The sequence below is a fragment of the Paralichthys olivaceus genome, chromosome 7, assembly GCF_024713975.1.
Source record: "Paralichthys olivaceus isolate ysfri-2021 chromosome 7, ASM2471397v2, whole genome shotgun sequence".
Lineage (NCBI taxonomy): Eukaryota > Metazoa > Chordata > Actinopteri > Pleuronectiformes > Paralichthyidae > Paralichthys > Paralichthys olivaceus.
Genome location: NC_091099.1, coordinates 15,941,713 through 15,961,812, shown reverse-complemented (window position 1 = coordinate 15,961,812; position 20,100 = coordinate 15,941,713). Strand labels below are relative to the sequence as shown.

General features: G+C 39.6%; 3 protein-coding genes across 4 annotated transcripts; 1 reads left to right on the top strand and 2 right to left on the bottom strand.

The window, feature by feature from the left end:
- Positions 1 to 157: 157 nt before the first annotated feature.
- Positions 158 to 7,314, bottom strand: scamp5a (secretory carrier membrane protein 5a). Its single transcript, XM_020079480.2, has 7 exons — positions 7,131 to 7,314; positions 6,165 to 6,245; positions 5,874 to 5,993; positions 4,950 to 5,106; positions 4,764 to 4,865; positions 3,720 to 3,837; positions 158 to 3,098 (listed from the first exon to the last, which is right to left on the bottom strand). Exons 2-7 carry the CDS (start codon positions 6,169 to 6,171, stop codon positions 2,910 to 2,912), a joined length of 693 nt encoding a protein of 230 aa, XP_019935039.1. The 5' UTR covers positions 6,172 to 6,245; positions 7,131 to 7,314; the 3' UTR covers positions 158 to 2,909.
- A 1,992-nt stretch (positions 7,315 to 9,306) lies between these two features.
- On the top strand, positions 9,307 to 13,426 carry parp16 (poly (ADP-ribose) polymerase family, member 16). 2 transcript variants are annotated; one of them, XM_069528442.1, is made up of 7 exons: positions 9,307 to 9,414; positions 10,657 to 10,853; positions 11,670 to 11,807; positions 11,897 to 12,103; positions 12,219 to 12,390; positions 12,481 to 12,625; positions 12,989 to 13,426. In XM_069528442.1, the coding sequence occupies exons 2-7, from the start codon at positions 10,665 to 10,667 to the stop codon at positions 13,122 to 13,124; spliced, it is 987 nt and encodes a 328-aa protein (XP_069384543.1). In that variant the 5' UTR covers positions 9,307 to 9,414; positions 10,657 to 10,664; the 3' UTR covers positions 13,125 to 13,426. The 2 variants fall into 2 exon arrangements, with proteins under 2 accessions (XP_069384543.1, XP_069384546.1); XM_069528445.1 differs by lacking the exon at positions 9,307 to 9,414 and adding an exon at positions 9,988 to 10,111.
- A 3,608-nt stretch (positions 13,427 to 17,034) lies between these two features.
- On the bottom strand, positions 17,035 to 19,068 carry LOC109624281 (cysteine-rich motor neuron 1 protein). Its single transcript, XM_020078835.2, has 4 exons — positions 18,636 to 19,068; positions 17,673 to 17,760; positions 17,395 to 17,590; positions 17,035 to 17,284 (listed from the first exon to the last, which is right to left on the bottom strand). The coding sequence occupies exons 1-4, from the start codon at positions 18,961 to 18,963 to the stop codon at positions 17,213 to 17,215; spliced, it is 684 nt and encodes a 227-aa protein (XP_019934394.2). The 5' UTR covers positions 18,964 to 19,068; the 3' UTR covers positions 17,035 to 17,212.
- Positions 19,069 to 20,100: the final 1,032 nt, after the last annotated feature.

Below are 20,100 nucleotides of genomic sequence, written 5' to 3'. Positions count from 1 at the left end.
TTTTTTTGTTATTCAATTGATTATGGAGAATTTGATCCCTTAGATTATCTGAAAACATGGATCCTCTACATCTACAGCCATGTAGGATACATACATACTGACTGTGTGTGTGTGTAGAGGACCTATATCTGCAAACTTGTTCAAGAATAAAAACAAATGCAACAAGAACTCTTTAATATCTATCAGGGTAAGACCAAATAATACAAAAGTAATACACAAAAATGTATTCCTCATTGACTTCACTCATGGAGACACAGCCTCCTCATTCACCTAATTAGAGCAAGTTCCTATTTGTTTATCCACAGCAAATATTTACCTCATTTCAAGTAATTATATATATGTATATCTACTCATGATATAGTACATGGTAATAATACATATCAAACAACATACAGCACATGTGGGGACGTGGGGAAGTTAAATGGGAGATGGCTTCCATAAGCTTTGATATAGCAACATGAGATGAGTCCGACACACTGAAGTTCCCGCTACACAACAACTACAGCTGCAATTTCCATAAACACTTTGACTGTGCTGTACACACACGTGGCAGACTGATCCAAACACCCACCGCGATTATTAACTGGACATACTGCCACATTAACTGCCACAGAGAATTTCTTTGTTCGTCTTTGTGCATAACTTTACACTCTACAATTTTTAGAGCTAAACGTTGTGCATTTGCTAACAGATGAGCATGTGTGGTACATTTTACAGGGTTGTAACGACTGTGTGCATCTGCTGGTGAGAATGTAATGCAATTGTAAAATATACTAGTGGTGTCCATCTTGGAAAAAAACAGGCCCCTGTTTCATTTTTCAATTCATAACACTTTTATGTTATGGTTGTTAGTATTTGTCTCCATATTTGAGGCCTGCACAACAGAACCCCACTCAATCCTAATAATTCTACTGTTTATAATATATTCCTGTTAGTATTGCTACACTGTGATTCACTGTGAATTAGGTTTGCACTGATGTCAACAGGAAACGCAGTGCAAACTTTACTTAGATTTTTACAAAAAAAAATTTTTAATGAAAAAAATTGTTATCTACAGACATGGAAAGACACAATGAACATGTCCGTCACACTCACACACATCTTCAAAAAAAAGAAAAACGGGGTTGGTACAAAATAAAACGCCTAAAAAAGGAAAACAACAAACAGCCTATTGAATACCACATCATCACGATCAGACGAGACAACTCACAGGTTTTGAAATCACGAGCATTCAGATACTTCACATTTGTTTCAAGTCTAATACTGTTTTACTTTAATAACCATCTACTGAGTCTTGAAGAGTCAAAGTGACACGAGGCAGAAAAAAAAGAAGCTTTTTCATGACGCTGTCTCCGAACACGTTGGGCATCACGAGGGCCACGCACAAATATCCTCCCTCTCACTTTCACTTGAAGTTATTGGCTTGAATTTTATATTCTATATTTTCTTTTTAAATAAATGTAATTATCACACCTACTCATGGAATAACACCGACAGCCACGAAATGACACACTAAGGCCTGAAGTCCAGAGCTTCAGAAACAAGTAGCCATTGAAGCATTTACATGTAGGGGTTTAGTGGAAGAATTTGCCAAGGGAGGAAACATCCATCACTTCATACAATGCTATGACCACCGACAACAAGGATTATTAATATTAACTGTATTGTTCAGAACTGCAAGCATTTTGGTTTTCTGTCACTTTTAACCTGTACAACGATGACTTTGGAATGTTTTATCCAAAGAACTGCAATCCTAAATACTGCATGTGCTTCACTTGATCGTTGTAATCATAATGATAATTCATTTAACTCAAATCAACCTGCTCAACACATAACCGGGAGGTAACGACAAAACCGAACACACCAAAACACAGAATGGTTAAATAGTGGTGAAGAAGGGAGACAACAGCCCGAGACGTTGACACTTTAAGGGCTTTACAGGTGTAGAATTTAAAACCAGCTATCACAAATTTCCTGAGAATGTGAAAATCTTTTGAATTTAACGTAAACGTTGTCAGAAAATAAATTTTTAAAAAACAGGTTGTTAAAACATGAACTGTAAACTGCCTCTACTGGATTAAAAAGCTGAAAATACAGTCGGGGTATTTGTTAAAATTTTGTTTAAGATTTTGGTCAAATTTAACTTTTTCTTCTTCTACCAAAAGAATGGGGTTTACATAGAGATTAGACATCTAAATAAAAGCCTAAAGATTTAATTACACATAAATTTGAAGAAGATCAATTCCACTCGTGATAAATAAAACTACTAACCTGTTAGCACAGGACAGAGACTGGAATCAACCAGTCTGGCTTTGTCCAAATGTAAAGCTCACTAGTCAATCAATAATTGATCACTATTAAACACATTAATTGAGTTGAGTTGTATATTTTTTGTAACATTTGGATAGTCTTTACGCTAACCTACGCTAAGTAGCTGCTAACTATCTATAGTTAAATGAGGGGCAAAATTGTTTTAGCATTCTGTAACGTAAATATGCTAATGAAATATTAAGAGAGTGACACAGGCGGAGGCAGAGAAGTCACCCTGTGTTGACCATAGACGAACCGACCTGAATAAACTGATGAAGCTCAGGGGATTAGCATTAGCTATATTATGTGTCTCCATTAAAAAGCAACACACACACTGACTAGCTAAAATTGAGCAGCATAAGAGATTTAAAAGAAGAAGCTTTTTAATAACCGGTGGATTTAAATGTGAACAGAATATAAAAAGGTTGAAATCAAAATTCAATAAAGTACAATTCCACCAGAAACATGACTTTCCTGTACATTGTTCTTTTTGAATTCAGCTTGTACAGTATCATAATGAAGGGCACCTAATTCTGATTTGTGTTAATTGATCCCTTTTTATATCTCTCCCACTCGTCAGCCTGGCCCCCGCCTCTGTCCTACATTGGGTCGTCGTAGTTGTAGGTGGGAGCGGCTGAGTACTGGTCCTGCTGCATGGCGCCCTGCGCGGCGCCCATGGCCGCCTGCTGAGCCGCCTGTTGCACATGGGGGTTCTTCCAGGCCCCGCTGGTCCACTCCTCTTGGGCCTTACCCAGACTGCCCCCACTACCGCGGTAGAAGTTATGAACCTATCAAAGACAGCGCGTGAGAGTTGTCATTGACAAAGTATTTTGCTATCATTACTGTGTTTAAAATAAACAAGAGTCTAGAGTCTAAAAGTTGAGGGGAAATTGTACTTCCGCTCAGACATCAGCAGCAGTATATATTATTGGTTTGTTTTTGAATGTGTAGTTATTTACTCATAGCTGCTTTAACGAAAAAGTCGATTTTTAAATTGCATGTGCTGTATGATGAGCTGCCGTAACCTCCGGGGCAAGCAAGGTAGCCAGTTAGCATGTTAGACTGCTGTTTTTCCTTCTTCCAATTTATTTGATTTAGTTGAATCTACTTAATTCAAATAGATTTATGTGTTGAATTTTAAGTTATTTGCGTATGTGCGAATACTTCTGCTGCATTCATGTCCTGTTGGATAGTTGGTCGAGATGAGAAGATTTATCATGTGATGGGCGTTCACATAATGAAATCGGTTGTACTATTATGGGGTTGACAGCTGCCTAGGGAAACGTGAATCTTTGAACCAAATGAAAACAACCCAATGTGTATTTCTTTTTCTGAGAGGTTAGTAAATCCTTTCAATCCTTTCACATTTGTTTTCCTGAGAAAAGGTAGACGTGTACAGAATAAGTCACCTTTGAGAGGGCGATGAAGGAGAGCACAGCCACTGCAGTGAACATAATGGTGGGGATCAGCATCACCACAGCTGACCCAATATTGGTGCTGAAAAAGGTGATGGTAGCCAGCCAGCCACTGGGGGGGGACAATAAGAGAGTTAACATCACCGTCACAAACTTATAACAAAACATGAACATGTGATGCATTAAGCCTAGTTTATGCTTCTGCGTCACGTCTACGCCGTACCTACGCCGTAGGTCGTTGAGCATTCGAAGTTCTGCGTCGAGGGAACGCGTTGCTCTGCAATTCACCGCCATGCCGCTAGGGGGTGTAGCGGTGTGTTTGTGTGGTTATAGCCGAATCCTCGCTTTTTCTTCCGTAAAGTAAACAACAGTAAACAATGGCGACCGAGGTGGAGCAGCTGTTTTTGTTGTTGGAGCTCATCAATATTGAAGAACAAATGCTTATATTGCAAATGTTGAAGCGCAAGCTACAAAGAAAACGTTTGCGGAGCTGGTTTTTACGACGAGGAAGAAAGACCGGAAAAGCAACTGCCGGAACTTACGTTCTGAGCGGACCAATCACAGCGCTTACGGTCCCCGTCGACGTCCGCGTAGTTAGGATTTTTGGGAGGCGCACGTCAGGCTACGGCGTATGGGTCTGCGTCTACGCCGTAGCTACGCCGTCGACGTGACGCAGAAGCATAAACTAGGCTTTAGTGGGAGCCACATGTTTGGAGAATTGTTTGACAGCATGTAATAAAACTTTTTTTTTTAAAACTCATTTTTTACACACTGACAGAGAATCACCTTTTAGGTTGGTATGGTGATATTGTTAGTAAAAGAGCAAAGAAAGGAAGGAAACACTACTGGACAGCCGTGGTGAAGACAACAACTCCCATGATCCCACGCTGCTTCACAATGTTGTCAAACTAGGTTTTTTGTTATCGTTTTGATTGAGAGAGCACTAGTAGCCGAAGGTACACGTTATATAGTTTTTAATTTAAAACAAATGTAATTAATTATGTGTGTTTGATTGAACAAGCCACTGAAAGTTCTTACCACACTCCCCAACCTGGAATGCCAACAGTCTGAATAATACTAATCACCACCTGGGCCATGAAGACGAAGAAGAAAGCCATAAAGTTGAAGGAGCTGTCTGTCCTGCACAGAGAGAAGAACAAACGTCCTGAGTGATGTGATTCAGCAGAAGCAGACGTTTGTGTGGTCAGAGTGGATTCAGCTTACTTAAAGGCCTTGTAGATGGGCCTGAACCAGCACACGTAGGAGCAGGGGGTGAAGAGGATGAGCCACAGGAAGGCCATGCCAAAGTTGGTCGCTCCACCACCTCCGCACATCCACGCCAGGCAGCCAATCAGATTAACAGCCAGTGTGGCACTGTTCACTGTCAGCAACACAGAGGCGAAGCAAAGACGAACAAAACATGACTAAGGATAAAACCTCATGGTATATATACCCACGAGTTTATATAAATCACAATTCAGAAGCTGAATCACTAGGAATTTCAGCTAATACTCAAAGCTACAGTTCATTTAGCACACACAGCCCACAATTTCTACTCAACCAGTACCAAATGTATAAACTATTCTACTTTTATACCAGACTTACGTTCTTGGTTTCAAATGGCAGAACCTAAGTGGTGATAAAAAAGATACCATGATGCTCATGAGAAGATCACAACTCGAAATATTACTATTATCTACTGTTATAACTAGGGCTCCAACTATTGATTATTTACATATTGATTGATGCATGATTAGTCAATTGATCTATGTAATAATAAACATTATCCAGTATATTATAAATACTATCTCATTTTGAAAGAACAGACCAAAATAAAATGTAGCATTTTGCTTTAAAACAACCCCTCAGCAAATAGCAAATGTGTCACACGAGTGTAAACACAATATTTCAAGCTCCGCAAAAAAATGCTACAGAGAATGGAAAACATAGTTGAGTGTGCCCTGTGGTGAGACCAGTCAGTCTGGTCCCACAGCTTTACTGGACTGTATGACTCTCATAATATTTAGGGTAAAACAAAGTGACATGAGAGATGAGAAGCCGTGCACAGGTTAACAGCTCATGTAACCACACAAATCAAACCTGTGAGCCAGTAGCTGGCACACAAGCGCTAACTGCAGGCACACTTACAGATCCACAGGTAGTAGAGCCTCTTGCACATGGTGCGACGCTGGTCTGGGATCTCATTGAAGTCTTGGTAGAAGCATGGCTTGAGGGGGATGAATCGAGGCAGGGGGGGGAAGTTGTTTTCTACGATACAAAGGCACAGTTTAGCACCCCCGCCCACACACACTGAATTCACATGTAGTCATGATAGCTGAATGGGGGGATTACAACTGAGCCTTATACACAGGTTGATTCTGCACTGTCCAAACACCTACATCACATGCATGCAGCAGCTGAACAGGAAGGGAATCTTACCTGCCATGATGACCGCTCAGTATTTTCCTCCACTTGCAAACAGACTCGCAATCTTCAACACCAGCTGCCTTGAAAACCAGACTGCAAACAACAGAGCTTTTTTATTAAGTGCACATTTATTTCCTTGTTAGCCAACAGGCCACAGTCCTATAGGCCTCCTCCATGTGGAGCACCATGCACACTGTCTTCACTACAGTACACGACATTGAATCCCCTTATGATTTGATCAGAGGTGGTGCCCAATCCTTTGAGGGCATCCACACATCATGGAGCATCATTGATTGTGTCGACATGATGAAGGTGGGTTTCTCCACCATATATTACAGCTGTGTGGGTCTGTGTGCGCTCACTGTGGCCTTGTCGTGATTCCTATTCATCACCTATGTGGGTAAAATAGGCGTGATGCGGGCCTATAGAGATTACAGACAGGACAATACATTTGAGATGTTAGTTTATCCCCTATCACCTCCGAATGATTATAATCAACTCCTCTACAAGTCATTTTGATTGTGTTTGCAAACCGCTTGTCAGTGCTTGTGATGGAGGATGTGGCAGCAGCTCTGAAGGGCATCATTCCCCCACAAAAAACAGAGCAACCTCTGCCACAACCAAACGCGCTGATATCGGTAGATGTAATGCACAGTGATCCGAGCATTGTCCGGAATGTGTGTTTCTCCGGGAGGACGGCAGAGATGCTGCGTTAGTGCATCGTGATCTCACAGACGATGGAGGAGCGTCCTTCAGCCTGTGCGACACGGTGCCGCCGCCGCCTCCTCCTCTTCTCCATCAGCATCCGGACAAAGATCGTCGCAAACACAGACTTGGATGTTTTACTGAAGCCAGATAATCTTTTTTTTTTAACACTCTGATTTCCCTGCCCCCCCCCCCCCCCCCCCCGCCTTCTCTCTCTCTCTCTTTTCTCCCTCGATGCAGTGTAATGAATGAGAAATGGTAAAAACGTCTTACCGCCCGATCAGTGCCACAATGTCGCCTCTTCCCCTGTTCGTTTAAAAAGCATCCTACGGATTCAAACGAGAGGAACGTGGCGCTCGATGAGACGAATCAAGTCTTTATCCTCAGATGATGACGGAGGGTCAAGAGTAAGAGGCGGTCACGTGACGTCCTTTTCTTTCACGCACACATCTCCCCGCCAGGGTGGGAGCATAGGGGCGGGGCTCCGAGAAACATAACAAGCGATTTGTTGCCGGTGAAAACCGACCAATCAGAGCAGAAGAATTTCAACAAACTCCGCCCCCTCGGTGATGCTGTCCACAGTGCTGAAAAAGAAGAGGCCTCAAATGGACTGATCTGATTGGCTGCCTGTTAGCTACTATTAAATATACCACTGTAACTCACCGTTGACATTAATGTATGGTGTATTTAATATATTCATATATGGTGTTCATATTCATGGGTACTTATTATTATCATATTACTGCTTTTATGTGTTCAAGTGATCATGTGACATAGTTCTTTATTTATTCATTTAATTTGAACACTACCTTGTTTCTGATCATATCACAACTACAACTAGGAAAACACAACAACGTTTCACAAAATACAATAGCAACCTCTCAGCACATTCTTCTGCCAAGGTCTAATATACCTCTTGTGAAACTATAGATCTTGATTTGTTTATTATTATTTGGATCACCTAAATATTCCTGATTGTTTTCATCAAGATCCATCATTGATTAGCTGAGAAATCGAAATGTTGAGAAACACCGTATCACACAATGTTAAGAAAAGTGAAGAAAACTCCTGGATCTGCCCTCTGATCCAGATCCACACAAAAATGTAATGAATGCTTCCCTGACTGACACCACATCCTTCCACCAAGTTTCATGATAATCTATGAAGTATAGTTTTCACATAACACAGACAAACATATAACCTAAGGTAAGATCATTTTATGTGATTTGATGTTGTGGTTTCTCATTCGTTATGTTTTTGATTTGACGTGATTTGTACTTCAGAGCCACCTTATTTACAAGATGTTTGAAAGATCTGCTGTGATGGAGAAGAATGTCACTGTGATACAAGAGGGGAAACCCTGTTCACCAGGATGTTTACATGTATAAACAAGTTACATCAGCGTTTCTGCAGAGTTTCTTTTATAAAACACACAATGAAATTCAAAACCTGTTTCATGATCATACAGGTGTGACAGTATATGAAAAATAAAACCAGCAGGGAAATAGTAGCATTGAATGAATTTCCAAGTGCATGATTTTACTGACATTTAAATCACTGTTATTAAATCAAATTGATTTAAAGATATTAACTTCTCATATCTGATCTAAATAGTATTACTTATTATTGAACCATATGAGGCTTCACATTCTGTGTCTTATAATAAAAGGAAAAGGAAGTTGACTCTGGAAGTTCAAGCTCTGTGATGCAAATACTGCTGCTCTTCGGTTTTAAGTTTGCATACTGGGAATAATCAAGAGATCACTACCAGATGAGAAACAAAGATGGTTTATATGGTAAAAGGTTGCAAACAGAGTGGTGAGGGATTCTAATAGAAAAGCTTTTTTATTCACACATTGAAAGTGCAGATGTTTTATGTGCCATTGAAGGACTGTAAGAGTGAGCTGAAGTTACAAGGTTTGAGTTGAGGGGGTTGGGGAGAACCAGACCCACGATACAGTCTATGGAGAGACTTGGTTAGAGTTATAAAATTTAATTTATTCAGACCCGAAACAAATCCCCTGAGCCTTCAGTCACTTTAAACTAATTAAAAACAAATTTGGCCAAAGGATTGAGGACGATTTAAACATAAGAGTAAACTACAACCTCCAAAGTTCTCATAGAGTTGAATAATTGATTCTTTTGATTAAAACAGGTCATTGGATCCTTCATGCAGGGAGGACTTGTGACAGGACTGCATGGTTGGCTCCAGCTGAGTGCTCCTGACAAACTGGTTCAGGACGAATCACTAAAGTTATGATGGATGCTGCCTTTACGTCTCCTCGAAAATTGGATTTTCTCGGTACTTCAGTGCCCATAATATAACGAGAATTAGAAAACACACAACCATTTAACATTATTATTTTGACCAAGTTTCTTTCTTTTATACTCTTATATCAATGCGTTGACTCGACTCCAACGTGTTTCCTTTAGCTTTAGACGTATCTCTGTTCCCGATGCCACCAAACCTCCGACTCTTTAAATGCACATGAACACAGCAGCGCCTGGAGCTAAGGTTAGCATTTCCTGTAGTGTTATGAGTGGAGCAGGACGGAAGGTAAAAGCTATTAACGATGCACAACTTGAGTTTTATCGTCTGTCACATGTCTGTGGTGTATTTCTGAAACACGTAGGATCACATGGTGGTCCAACAATTCTGTATTTATCGTCAGGAACGTCACTCGACGACAGATATTTCAGCTGTGCACTTGTTGTAGCCCAGCTAACGTTAGCTAGCGTCGACCCTGCTAATGCCAAGTAGTTAAAGGGATGTTGCTAAGCTTAGCTAACGTTAAACCTGTAGTCAAGTCTTAACTCAGTACATTCTGCTACTAAATACTTTACTAAAGTGTCACCTACTTGTACCTGAGTATTGTCTTTCCATGCTACTTCCTCCCTGTACTGCACTGTATGTCAGGAGAATACTGTACTTACTGCTCTGACAGCTGTTGTTACCTTACAAATATACTGAACATATAATATATCAAACTTTGTGATGCATTAAATAATCTAGTAGTCAAAATGAGCTGAAACAATTAGTGAATTGCTTTAATAAATAGCCACCTACATAAACGTTGTTTTTACTTGAATACATGACTAATACTAATAATTATATTGGGTGTCTTACAAGCAGGATCACGAGAAGAACATGATTTAGGTGTAGATGTGTGTATTACCATGAGAAAATGAGGAGGGAGAAGATTACAAGATGCCAAAATACCAATCCCAACACCTCTTGGATGAGATCGTTCACTGTAAATGAATCTGTTGTTATTCTGATAATGTATTGATAATTTGTAATTAATTTCTTTTAGACAAAAGTAAACATATTTAATGTCTCTAGCTTATCAAGGATTCCATGCTTTTTTGATAGTAAACTTAATATTTGATGGGGTATTTCTTGTGACTGAGAATTGATAATATAATCATCAGATTATTGAGTGATGAAATGCTTGCACATATTGAATCAGAAGGGAGGAGATTATAGCCAGACAGACAGAGCAATTTACTTTTGGCAGTTACAGTTGTTATACTTGGTGTGGCCTCCACAGAGCCTTGATCTCACGTCATGTAGTCAATGTAAAATTTCATGAAGAAGACAAGAGACAGAAGAAACATCAATTGAGGAACTTTGCATGAAGCTTATTGATAAATAAAAGCATTACATGGAATTCTTTTTTAAAGCATCCTCGCGCTACTTTTAATCCCATAAATGTTTGCACAGTACTGTGTGTGGAAGTGTTAACTTAATGTTTCAGCTGTTCTCACTAGTGTGTTATCTTATCTCCTCTGTGTGCAGAGCTGGGAATGCAGCCTCCGCTCCCACCCGAAGCAGTCAGAGAGCTGGTGTGCTCCTGTCTGCACAGAGACCCGGTCGCAGCAGACCTCCGCTGCAGCCTGTTTGTTGCTGCTGTGCAGAACTACAAGCGGGACTCACTGCTCAGACCCTTCCCACCAAGATACCTAAGTGGTGACCATAAGGACTTTGAGGAGCTGGTAGGAAACTTTTATAGCTTCTGAACAATTTTTACCAACGTGCATTTTAAACAACTTTTTAAACACCAATTTTTTGTTATTGTCAATGAAGCAACAACTACTTCAAGTAAACTCAAAATTCTGTGACATTTGTAGTTTTGTTTTAATAAGGCTGCATAGGCACACAATGAGAATGGTAGTGGCATGTTACTCATGTACACTTGGTGGCAGTAATGTGCTGTTAAAGGTGGCAATGTGTCAGTAAATAAAGGTGAACAACAAACGCAACAAGACACATTTAAAACAAGTAGTTGAGTAAATGTTTCAAATATATAAACAACACAAATGGTGGAAATATGGATGTCACTATACTCAAATGTTGTTGTACAGATACCATGAAATTTCCACGATTCTTAATACCCAATTCAGTATCATGGCAGAACAACAAAAAAAAACAATAAAACTAGAGGCAGCGCATGCAATGTTCTAACACACACACACACACACACACACACGCCTATATACTCAAGTGCAAAACTGTTTAATCACAATGAAAAATATTCTAACCTAACCCACTAATAAAGTGCCAGTTAGAATTCATAAAGATTTTTAGATCTTTTCACTTTCCTCAGAAGAGGAATGTTATATACAGTTGTTCCTAATAAAGTGGACACAGTCTATAGTGTAGTATATATATCTATTATTATTTTCTAATTTCAGAGTAATTAAAATGAGCATTAGAATATTTGATCAAAAAATGGTAAATAAAAAGACACATGACTCGTTCTGCCGCCTGCTGCCATGCCATTGTACCAAACAGTTTCTTTTGTTGTGTAGCTGGGAGATGTGAAGTCTTTGCCTGGTGTCAGAGAGTTGGTGAGACTGCGACCTGGAGAGGCAGATCATCATCTGGCTCTCACACACTGGATTCTCTCTTCAAACAGCTTTGCTGTGAAGACGCTGCAGAAAGATGAGGTACATCATTACACCTAGAATGACCTAAATCACAGTGTCTGTAACTGGTTATTGTTTTGATGGCGGTCTGTTTCTTTGATCTCCACCAGTATGCCAAACTGTGCAACTTGACAGAAAACGAAGGGATTTCTGCACCTGTGCCAGACTTCCTCTTTGAGGTGGAATACTGTGACCAGTTGAACGCCAGGTTTGAGAAGACGAGGGCGGGACAAGACGTCTTCTATGCATTCCACGGGAGCCGCCTGGAGAACTTTCACTCAATCATTCACAACGGGCTGCACTGTCACCTTAACAAGGTCAGTGGCTTCTTTAACTGTACAGGATTGAAGACCAGGTGGAAATCAAAGATGCCTGGTTGTGTCAGTGTATAAACTTGCATCTGTTCGATCTGATTTGTTTTTGGATGCACAGAACTCAGTGTTTGGAGAGGGGACCTACCTCACCAGTGACCTCAGCATGGCTGTCCTCTATAGTCCCCACAGCAGCGGCTGGAGAGACAGTCTGCTCGGTTCACTGCTCAGTTGCGTTGCCTTGTGTGAAGTCATTGATCATCCAGATGTTAAGTGCCAGGTCAAGAAAAAAGGTGTGAACCCCACGTGAAGTGTAGTATTCAGAAAACATAAATCATACATGTTTTAAATAGCTGCATATTAAAACCTCCCACTTGTTACAGATTCTGAAACCATCGACCGTCAGCGCTCCAGAGCAAAGAACAGTGAAGGAGGGGACGTACCACAGAAGTACTTTGTTGTCACCAACAATCAGCTTCTGCGAGTCAAGTACCTGCTTGTTTACTCTCAGAAGAGGCACCTGTCCAGGTAAAAGTCTCACAGGTCAAATATAGTTTATTGGTCACTTGTGGCAAAGAATGTAAAGACACAAAAAGTATTGTTAAGCTATTTAACACAAAAAAATGAAGATACTTAAAAAAATTGTTTGTGATAATTTTTGTGAAATCACATTCACATGTATGTTCAGCATTTTATGTTAAGATTGTGCTATGATACAGTGAAGCTCTGTATAACAATATGGATACAGATGTTTTTCTATAGTCTTATTGGTCTTATTTTCCATCAAATGATTATATGATTAATTGTTCAAAATAAATATTTTTCTGGAAACAATTGATCGATTTTGTCTGTAGTTATGAAACCAGGCTGCTTTGCGTTTCTCTTTTTCAGACATTCCCGCAGCTCCTCCTGGTTCCTGCGACACCATTTTGCCATCATGATGAGTCTCTACCTTCTGCTGCTCATATTCATCGGTGCCTTTAACTCCAACACCTTCGTATCCTTTTGGAACAGACTCTTCAGGTGATGAGACGACGGAACACACGGTCTGGATGTGGCTTTATCCACTGTGCCTTCCTGATCAGAGACTGACAGAAGGCCCGAGCAAAGATGCACCTTTACACTGTTGGTTCTATTCTTTATTTTTGTAAAAGTAGTTCAGATTACTATTAGTCCAAGATAACATATCTTTTCAAATAGCACCCATAGCTGCTACTGTGCGTTGAGTTCTGTTGAAAGTGTCAGAAGATCATTCTGCATTTTTAGAACGTTATGCAAACTTTCCTCTGTAATTTGTATTGTTTAGTAAAGATTCAGTTTTATAGATAAGCTCTGTGTCTGTGTGGTTTTAGATTTCTGGGGTGAGTCTTTTAACTGTTGCACACAGTGAAGCATTCCTGTGAAAAACAATTACGACGCCTTTTTTGTTTTGTAACTACTGACTTGACATAACCCTGATGCCAGACTCTAGATCAGCCAATAACAACATTGTACCACTTTAAATGCTCATTGTTATGCCTCAGTGAACAGACAAATTGTGTCTTTGGGTTTTTCGTCCACCCATACATATGTACATCTGTCCCATTCTCCTGAACCTGATACACTATGTGGACAAAAGTATTGGGACACTCCTCTTAACCATTTCATTCAGGTGTTTCATTCAGTCCCATTGCCACTAGTGTATAAAATCAAGCACCTAGCCATTCAGTCTGCCTCTACCAACATTTGTGAAAGAATGGGTCGCTCTAAAGCGCTCACTGAATTCAACACCCTGCTGACTGAGTTCCAAAACCTCCTCTGGCATCAACATCAGCACAAAACTAATGTGTAGATGTCCCAAGACTTTTGTCCATATAGTTGTTTATTAGGAAGATCATCATTTGTCACAATCATTCACAATGCCCCAAAAATGAACTGTTTATGTGACCTCACAACATAAAAGATGTTTTGTCATAACTCAAGAATTCATACGCTTAGCATGACTACATTTTACCCTAGTGTTGCAGCTCAAACGATAAAGATGTTTTATATTCAAGAGGTCAACTTCACTTTTGTCTGAAGACTCATTGTTTAACACCATACCTCAGGATCAGGAGAGATAGCGATCATTTTCCACATTTGGTCAGATTCTAACCGGGTGACACTAATATCGGTGCGCATCCACATTTTAGAATTTGCAACATCTTTGCAGCAACAGCCATATTTTGTCTACTGTCACTGCTACAACTTTGTCTAAAGTAATTTATTATATATATATATATATATATGTGTGTATTCTGTAAATATATTATAAGAGACAGGACATAAATAGATGGTGAAGAGTAACTTTTTCTTCTTGAGTATAGCTCATGACATTATTGTAACTTTAAGGTATTAAACACCCTGGCAAGTGTTGACAGAGGCCACTGATTATACTATATTATATTGGTTTGTATTTATTGATCTTGTATCAAGGGTATGAGTGAGGTTATTCAGTTCTAATTCAAGAAACATAAAGGATATGAACAAAACACACACAATGTAAAAAAAACATTAAGATACACAAGTTCTTATTGACTTGAAAACTTTAAAATAGTAGTGGCAGACTCTAAATGATTTCCAACACACTGCACAGTTTTGTTCACACAGAATAATCATGAAGATCTCTGCAGCTTCTTCCCCTTACATCCAAATCTACTGAAGGCCACCCTTTCATAATAATCTCCTGGCCTTTTCGATTGTTCCAGGTTTTGTGTTGTATTCACTCTTTAACAGGGGCTGCCGCAGACAGGGCACGTTTATTACCGCTGGCACGCTGACAGTCCTTTGTTATCCAGTGTTTTTATCAGTTAAAATGAAGTGAGACGGATATATGGGATTGATAACGGAGGCGGCCTGCTTTGGTGATGGATGCCGTCATTCTAATAGACACCTGATATGAGAATGTGTACACACAGAGTATTTTGTAGTTAGACTGTAGCTGCATCATAAAAAAGACAAGTCATCAACTGAAATTATGGAGAAGTGGAATGAAAAATTCACATAAACAGGAAGATCTGTGAAGTTTTAGCATTAAATAGAAATGACTTGGTACATAAAACATTTGTGCATATTTGACAGGTTTAAAAACCACTTGTATAACTTGTATTTAACTATTATCCCCTCCTCTGACATGTTCTCCTGTTCATTTAGTCGGACTAGGAGCTGCACGGTCTTTCTCTTTACCCTGGCTGAATACGAGTTACTCAGAGTGTACCTCACTGATGCACCTGACTGAAGATGAAAGAAAGCGCAGCCTTTGTTTTGGTATAAAAAGCGACTCTATCTTGCGAAACCCAGAAGATAAACCACCTCTCGTCCTCAGAAACGTCTCACATTTGAAGGACACAGAACAAACTGCCCATTGTTGGTCCACGCTTTATTCCCTTTCTGTACACACTTCATTATTGCTGCCTCATAAACCATCTGTTATTCAATAACCATCAACAATCGGGGGGGCCGCGATGGCAGAGGGGACTCGAGACGTTTCACTCCTCTGGCAGTGAACCAGAAAACCTCTGAAAACCTGAAGAGACAGAGCGGTGCACTGATACCACAAGTTCATTCAGTGCATTGTTGTTGTTGATCCTGCTTTGTTCCACTTCATCTCTCTGCCCTGAGGTTTTAAAATCTCTGCATTGTTCCAGACTGCTTCATCCATTCATGGGTTAACAATCCCTGTGAGGCAGCCGTGCTCGTGGCTGAGGTCCGACGCTGCTTTGAGCTGAATGCTCAACAACTGTGTCTGATGTCATTGGAGTAAAATGACAGGCCATTATCTGAGTTGTTGAGATATTTCAATCTATGATGTGTACAGACGGACCAACTCTTCCAAACCTCTTCTCGTCCTCTTCTCTCCATTCAGTGACTGTCAGTTAAATTTAGTTTTGATATCAACATTCTCTAATAACTTTTAAAGCTCAGCACGGTCTAGATTTCAGTTATATTGCAAAATTTCAAATTCCCTTTGCTCCCCCAAGCCGCAGTCTAAGATCTTCCACCCAACACTTAGGTTATAGTTCTCAAATCAAGGCTGGTCACTGAGGCTCTAGGACTCTTTGCCTGAAGAGACACTTGCAAAACATTTAATACCTGATTTTTAACTGGTTTTATGATGTTTTTAAAAAATATATATTTTATATTGTTTTTTATTTTATTTTGTTTTATACCCGTATTTTATGAAGCACTTTGTTTAGATAAGATAAAATCGAGTTTTATTATTAATATGAATACTTTTCCATTTCTAAAGCCATGCAGCTATATATATATATATGACATATATATGACTCTAAGTAAATGTGCAAAGCAAAGTGCTTCATTATTTGCCATCACTTGTTATGGGTCATTGTGAGATTAAGTCCCAACACAGATCTCAAGAATTGACTATAATGTTCTGGCTGCATTTCATTCATTCTTTCATCATTTATCCATAACATAACTAATAACCAGGAGAATTTCTCATTATCAATATTCACAATTTTTTTTTAAACAGTGCTTATTGGTACGATGTTGATCACTTTGATGTTATTGAACTTCAGCGGAACTTCACTGTTGAAGAGAACTCTGTTTTGCAGTTAGGTACAGTCCTTTAAACATGTCTGATTTATTCACCAAGATCCATGAATTATTCTCTCAACGAAAAATCCAGGATCCACACATTGGGTTCTTTTCTGACCGATAACACATCATCCCACCAAGTTTCATGATAATCCGTCCAGTAGTTTCTGCCTCATGCTGCTAACTTACAGACAGCCCAACATATCATAAGACTAACTATGTAAAAAAACTAAACTATAGCTGTAACTATGTCAATCAAATATAAACTAAACTCACCACACAAGCTCAAATAAAATGATGAACATAAACTGGCATCCATCTGTTCTCGTCATCATCGTCTCCACCAAATAAAAAAGATTGAGTACAGTTTGACATTGAATTTTATTTCTCATTATTTAAGATACACTTCATTTCACAGGATTACACTCAGGTTTACATAAAATGCAATGTACAAAGTTCACAGATAGCTGCCTTGTTAAATTGTGCTACATGAGCTAGTGAAGATCTTGTGTTTGAAGATCTTCTGTGGATTCCTTCTTCTTACGCTTGGGGTTCATTTGGTGTGTCCACACAGGCTGGGACGAAACACACAAAATGCCCCTCGGGATTATTCTACAGAGAGAAACAGAGCTGGATCAGTGGGTGAGGGGTTTCATGGCTGTAGAAATACGAGTTGTTCATTTGATGTTGAGGTAGCTCGCTCATGCTTCTCTCCCACCTACCTGCAGGTCGCTGTGGCATACGGGACTGTGAGTTGCCTTCAGGTGATTGTGCACACACTTCCCAAAACGGTGCAGACAGGTGGAATCTGAGGGGCTGCAGGTCTGAGGACACGGTGGGGGTTTCAGCAGCAGACAGCTTGAACAGGAGGTGTGTTGGCAAGAGCCCTGGCACGAGCTTTTCTCCAGAGACACAGATCTACGGAGCAGCAGAATCAGATTTCTGTTAACCTTGAGACAAAAAAGCAAATGAAGGGTTTGTTGAGTTCTCCTTCAGTCACCTGGCAGAGCAGACGTCAGATGGGTGGGCCTGACAGAATTCCCTGGTGCACTCTGGGTGACACGTCTCTGGATCCACTGGTTCAATCACTACACACAAAAAAACATTTCAAACACAATGTTTACTCAGTATTTACATCTTTTCCTGAGCGACAACAAAGTGTGAAAACCTCGAATCATCTGCATCGGATACTATCAATAACAGTGAGAAGTCCTCACCATGGAGAGATAAGACGCGTAATGACAGCCTAACTGTGAGCAGGAACCTTTGATTCAAAGGAAGCCTTGACCACACTATCAGTGCTCACAGCTCATAAACAAGGTTTACTACACTGGCACCGTTCCACTACACAACATCAGTGGACAAATACAACTCAGCACATTTACTTGAATATTTCCATTTTCTGCCACTTTATTATTTATGTCCTTTACAGTCTTTTCACTTTACCAGATTTATTTTACAGCTTTACCAGTAATGCTGCAGCTCAAATATAAATATGTGATGCTGCAGCTTAAATTTACTTAAATTAAAACTGTAAACAAATAATTAAAATAAGCCTCCCCTCACTCAGCTTCAACAAATTACAACACATACTGTATGACAATTCTCCAACATAGTTCACAGTTTTTACATATGTTTATATTCTAACATACTTATAGATACTCTTATATTTATACATACTTCTATATTCTTACTTTGACATTAAGACTTCCACTCATGAAAAGCATCTGAGTGCACAACATGTATTTTGGCTATTTATTTATTTATTTATTGTGATGCTAAATTTGGACAATGCTTCATCTCTTTTTAAAAACATGGTCATTCATGCATCAAAAATAACTCAAACAACTTTTGTGACGGATTAAATCAGTGGCAATGACAAATCCAAGGTCCATTTCCTGCTAGTTCAGAATAACAATTAGTACAAGGTAAATGACCTGCTTGATAAAGAAAATAATCTCACCTGCTCTGCAGATGCCTCTGCGCTCTTTCTCTGCTTTGTCAGCTGCTGCGTCCTGGTTAACACACAACAGCCCCTCATCACACTTGCCCAGATAGTCCCACGTCCCCCCACAGGTCTCGCCCTCTGTCCTGGCACAGACGGGGCAGCAGCCGCACACACCCGTCGTGATACCACCTTTACACTGGAGCCTCAGCGCCCGCCGGGTGGAGCAGTGTATCCTCTCACAGGGCGGGCAGTGAAGGGCCTGAAGCTGCAGAGTGGCCCCAGAGGGCGTCTCCTCTGAGCCCAACGCTCCCAGCAGGGCACCCAACAAGAAGAGCATCCACATCCTCAGCAGACTTAAAGTCGTCCTGAGGGGACAGCACCCGTCTGCACCTTTTATAAAGAAGCTTCATAGTTTACGAGCCACCAACCTCCACCCCCCACCAGCAGCCAATGGATGAGGGCAGGGGGTTTCACTGGGTGGATTTAGTCGAAATACACAGTTAATTATCCCCACGTCTTATCTTCACACTATCAAGACTGTGATTTAGTTTTGAAATAATTCTCTGAACAGTGTCAGATAAGTGTGATGAAGACTGGCCCCCTTTGTGTTTGGAGTCACATGACCTCTGGAGGGGCCAACTCATTGCACACTTACAATCAGGTAATGACCTATTTCTTCAAAGAACAATGGGATGAAGACATCGACAGGTTATCGTCTCAAGCTTCCTATCTCTCAATGAAAGCTGGCAGCTTGTGTACGTTACAATAAAAGACGGCCACTGTTACTGGACGTCTGTCAAGTTCAATATAATCTGCCTTCCTCTCTACAAACAATTTATTTTGTTCGGTTACAGTGTGAGGAAATGTTTTTTTAAATGACGGAGCAGGTTGAATCATAACTGACAAATTGCTGACCATTGAAAATCCTGGTTTTCTTGAATAATATTTTATTCTATACTATTTCAGTTTTCAAATCAGTCGACAGTTGAGGTAAATTTTTATTTTTGATGCAATAAAAGTCAAATTTAAATACTATTAAAAACAATAGTACAGTTTTGGTTTTATAGTATATATTATATATTATTTAGATTTTTTAAATCAGACAGCTGAGCTGTTTTGATGCAATAAAAGTAAAAGTAAATAACTGTAAATCTATTTAAAATAATAATACACGATTTAAAAAAAATAGCACAGCAGATAAACAATATTTTTTGAGCATAAGAGATGCTGCAGGTCTTATTATTGTATTAATAATAATAATTATTATTAATAATAATTATTATTATTAGCATTTTACTTTTTAACAATTCAGAAACTCATGATATAAATGTGTTGATTGATTTGCTCTGATATGATTTTGTGTAGAAATGGATAGCTTCTCCTGCTCAGTGTGTAACACTGTTTAAAAAGCATCAATAACACGACTGTTATCAACACAGTCATTCACCAGAGGGATTCAGATTTTTTAAAGAACTTTTTA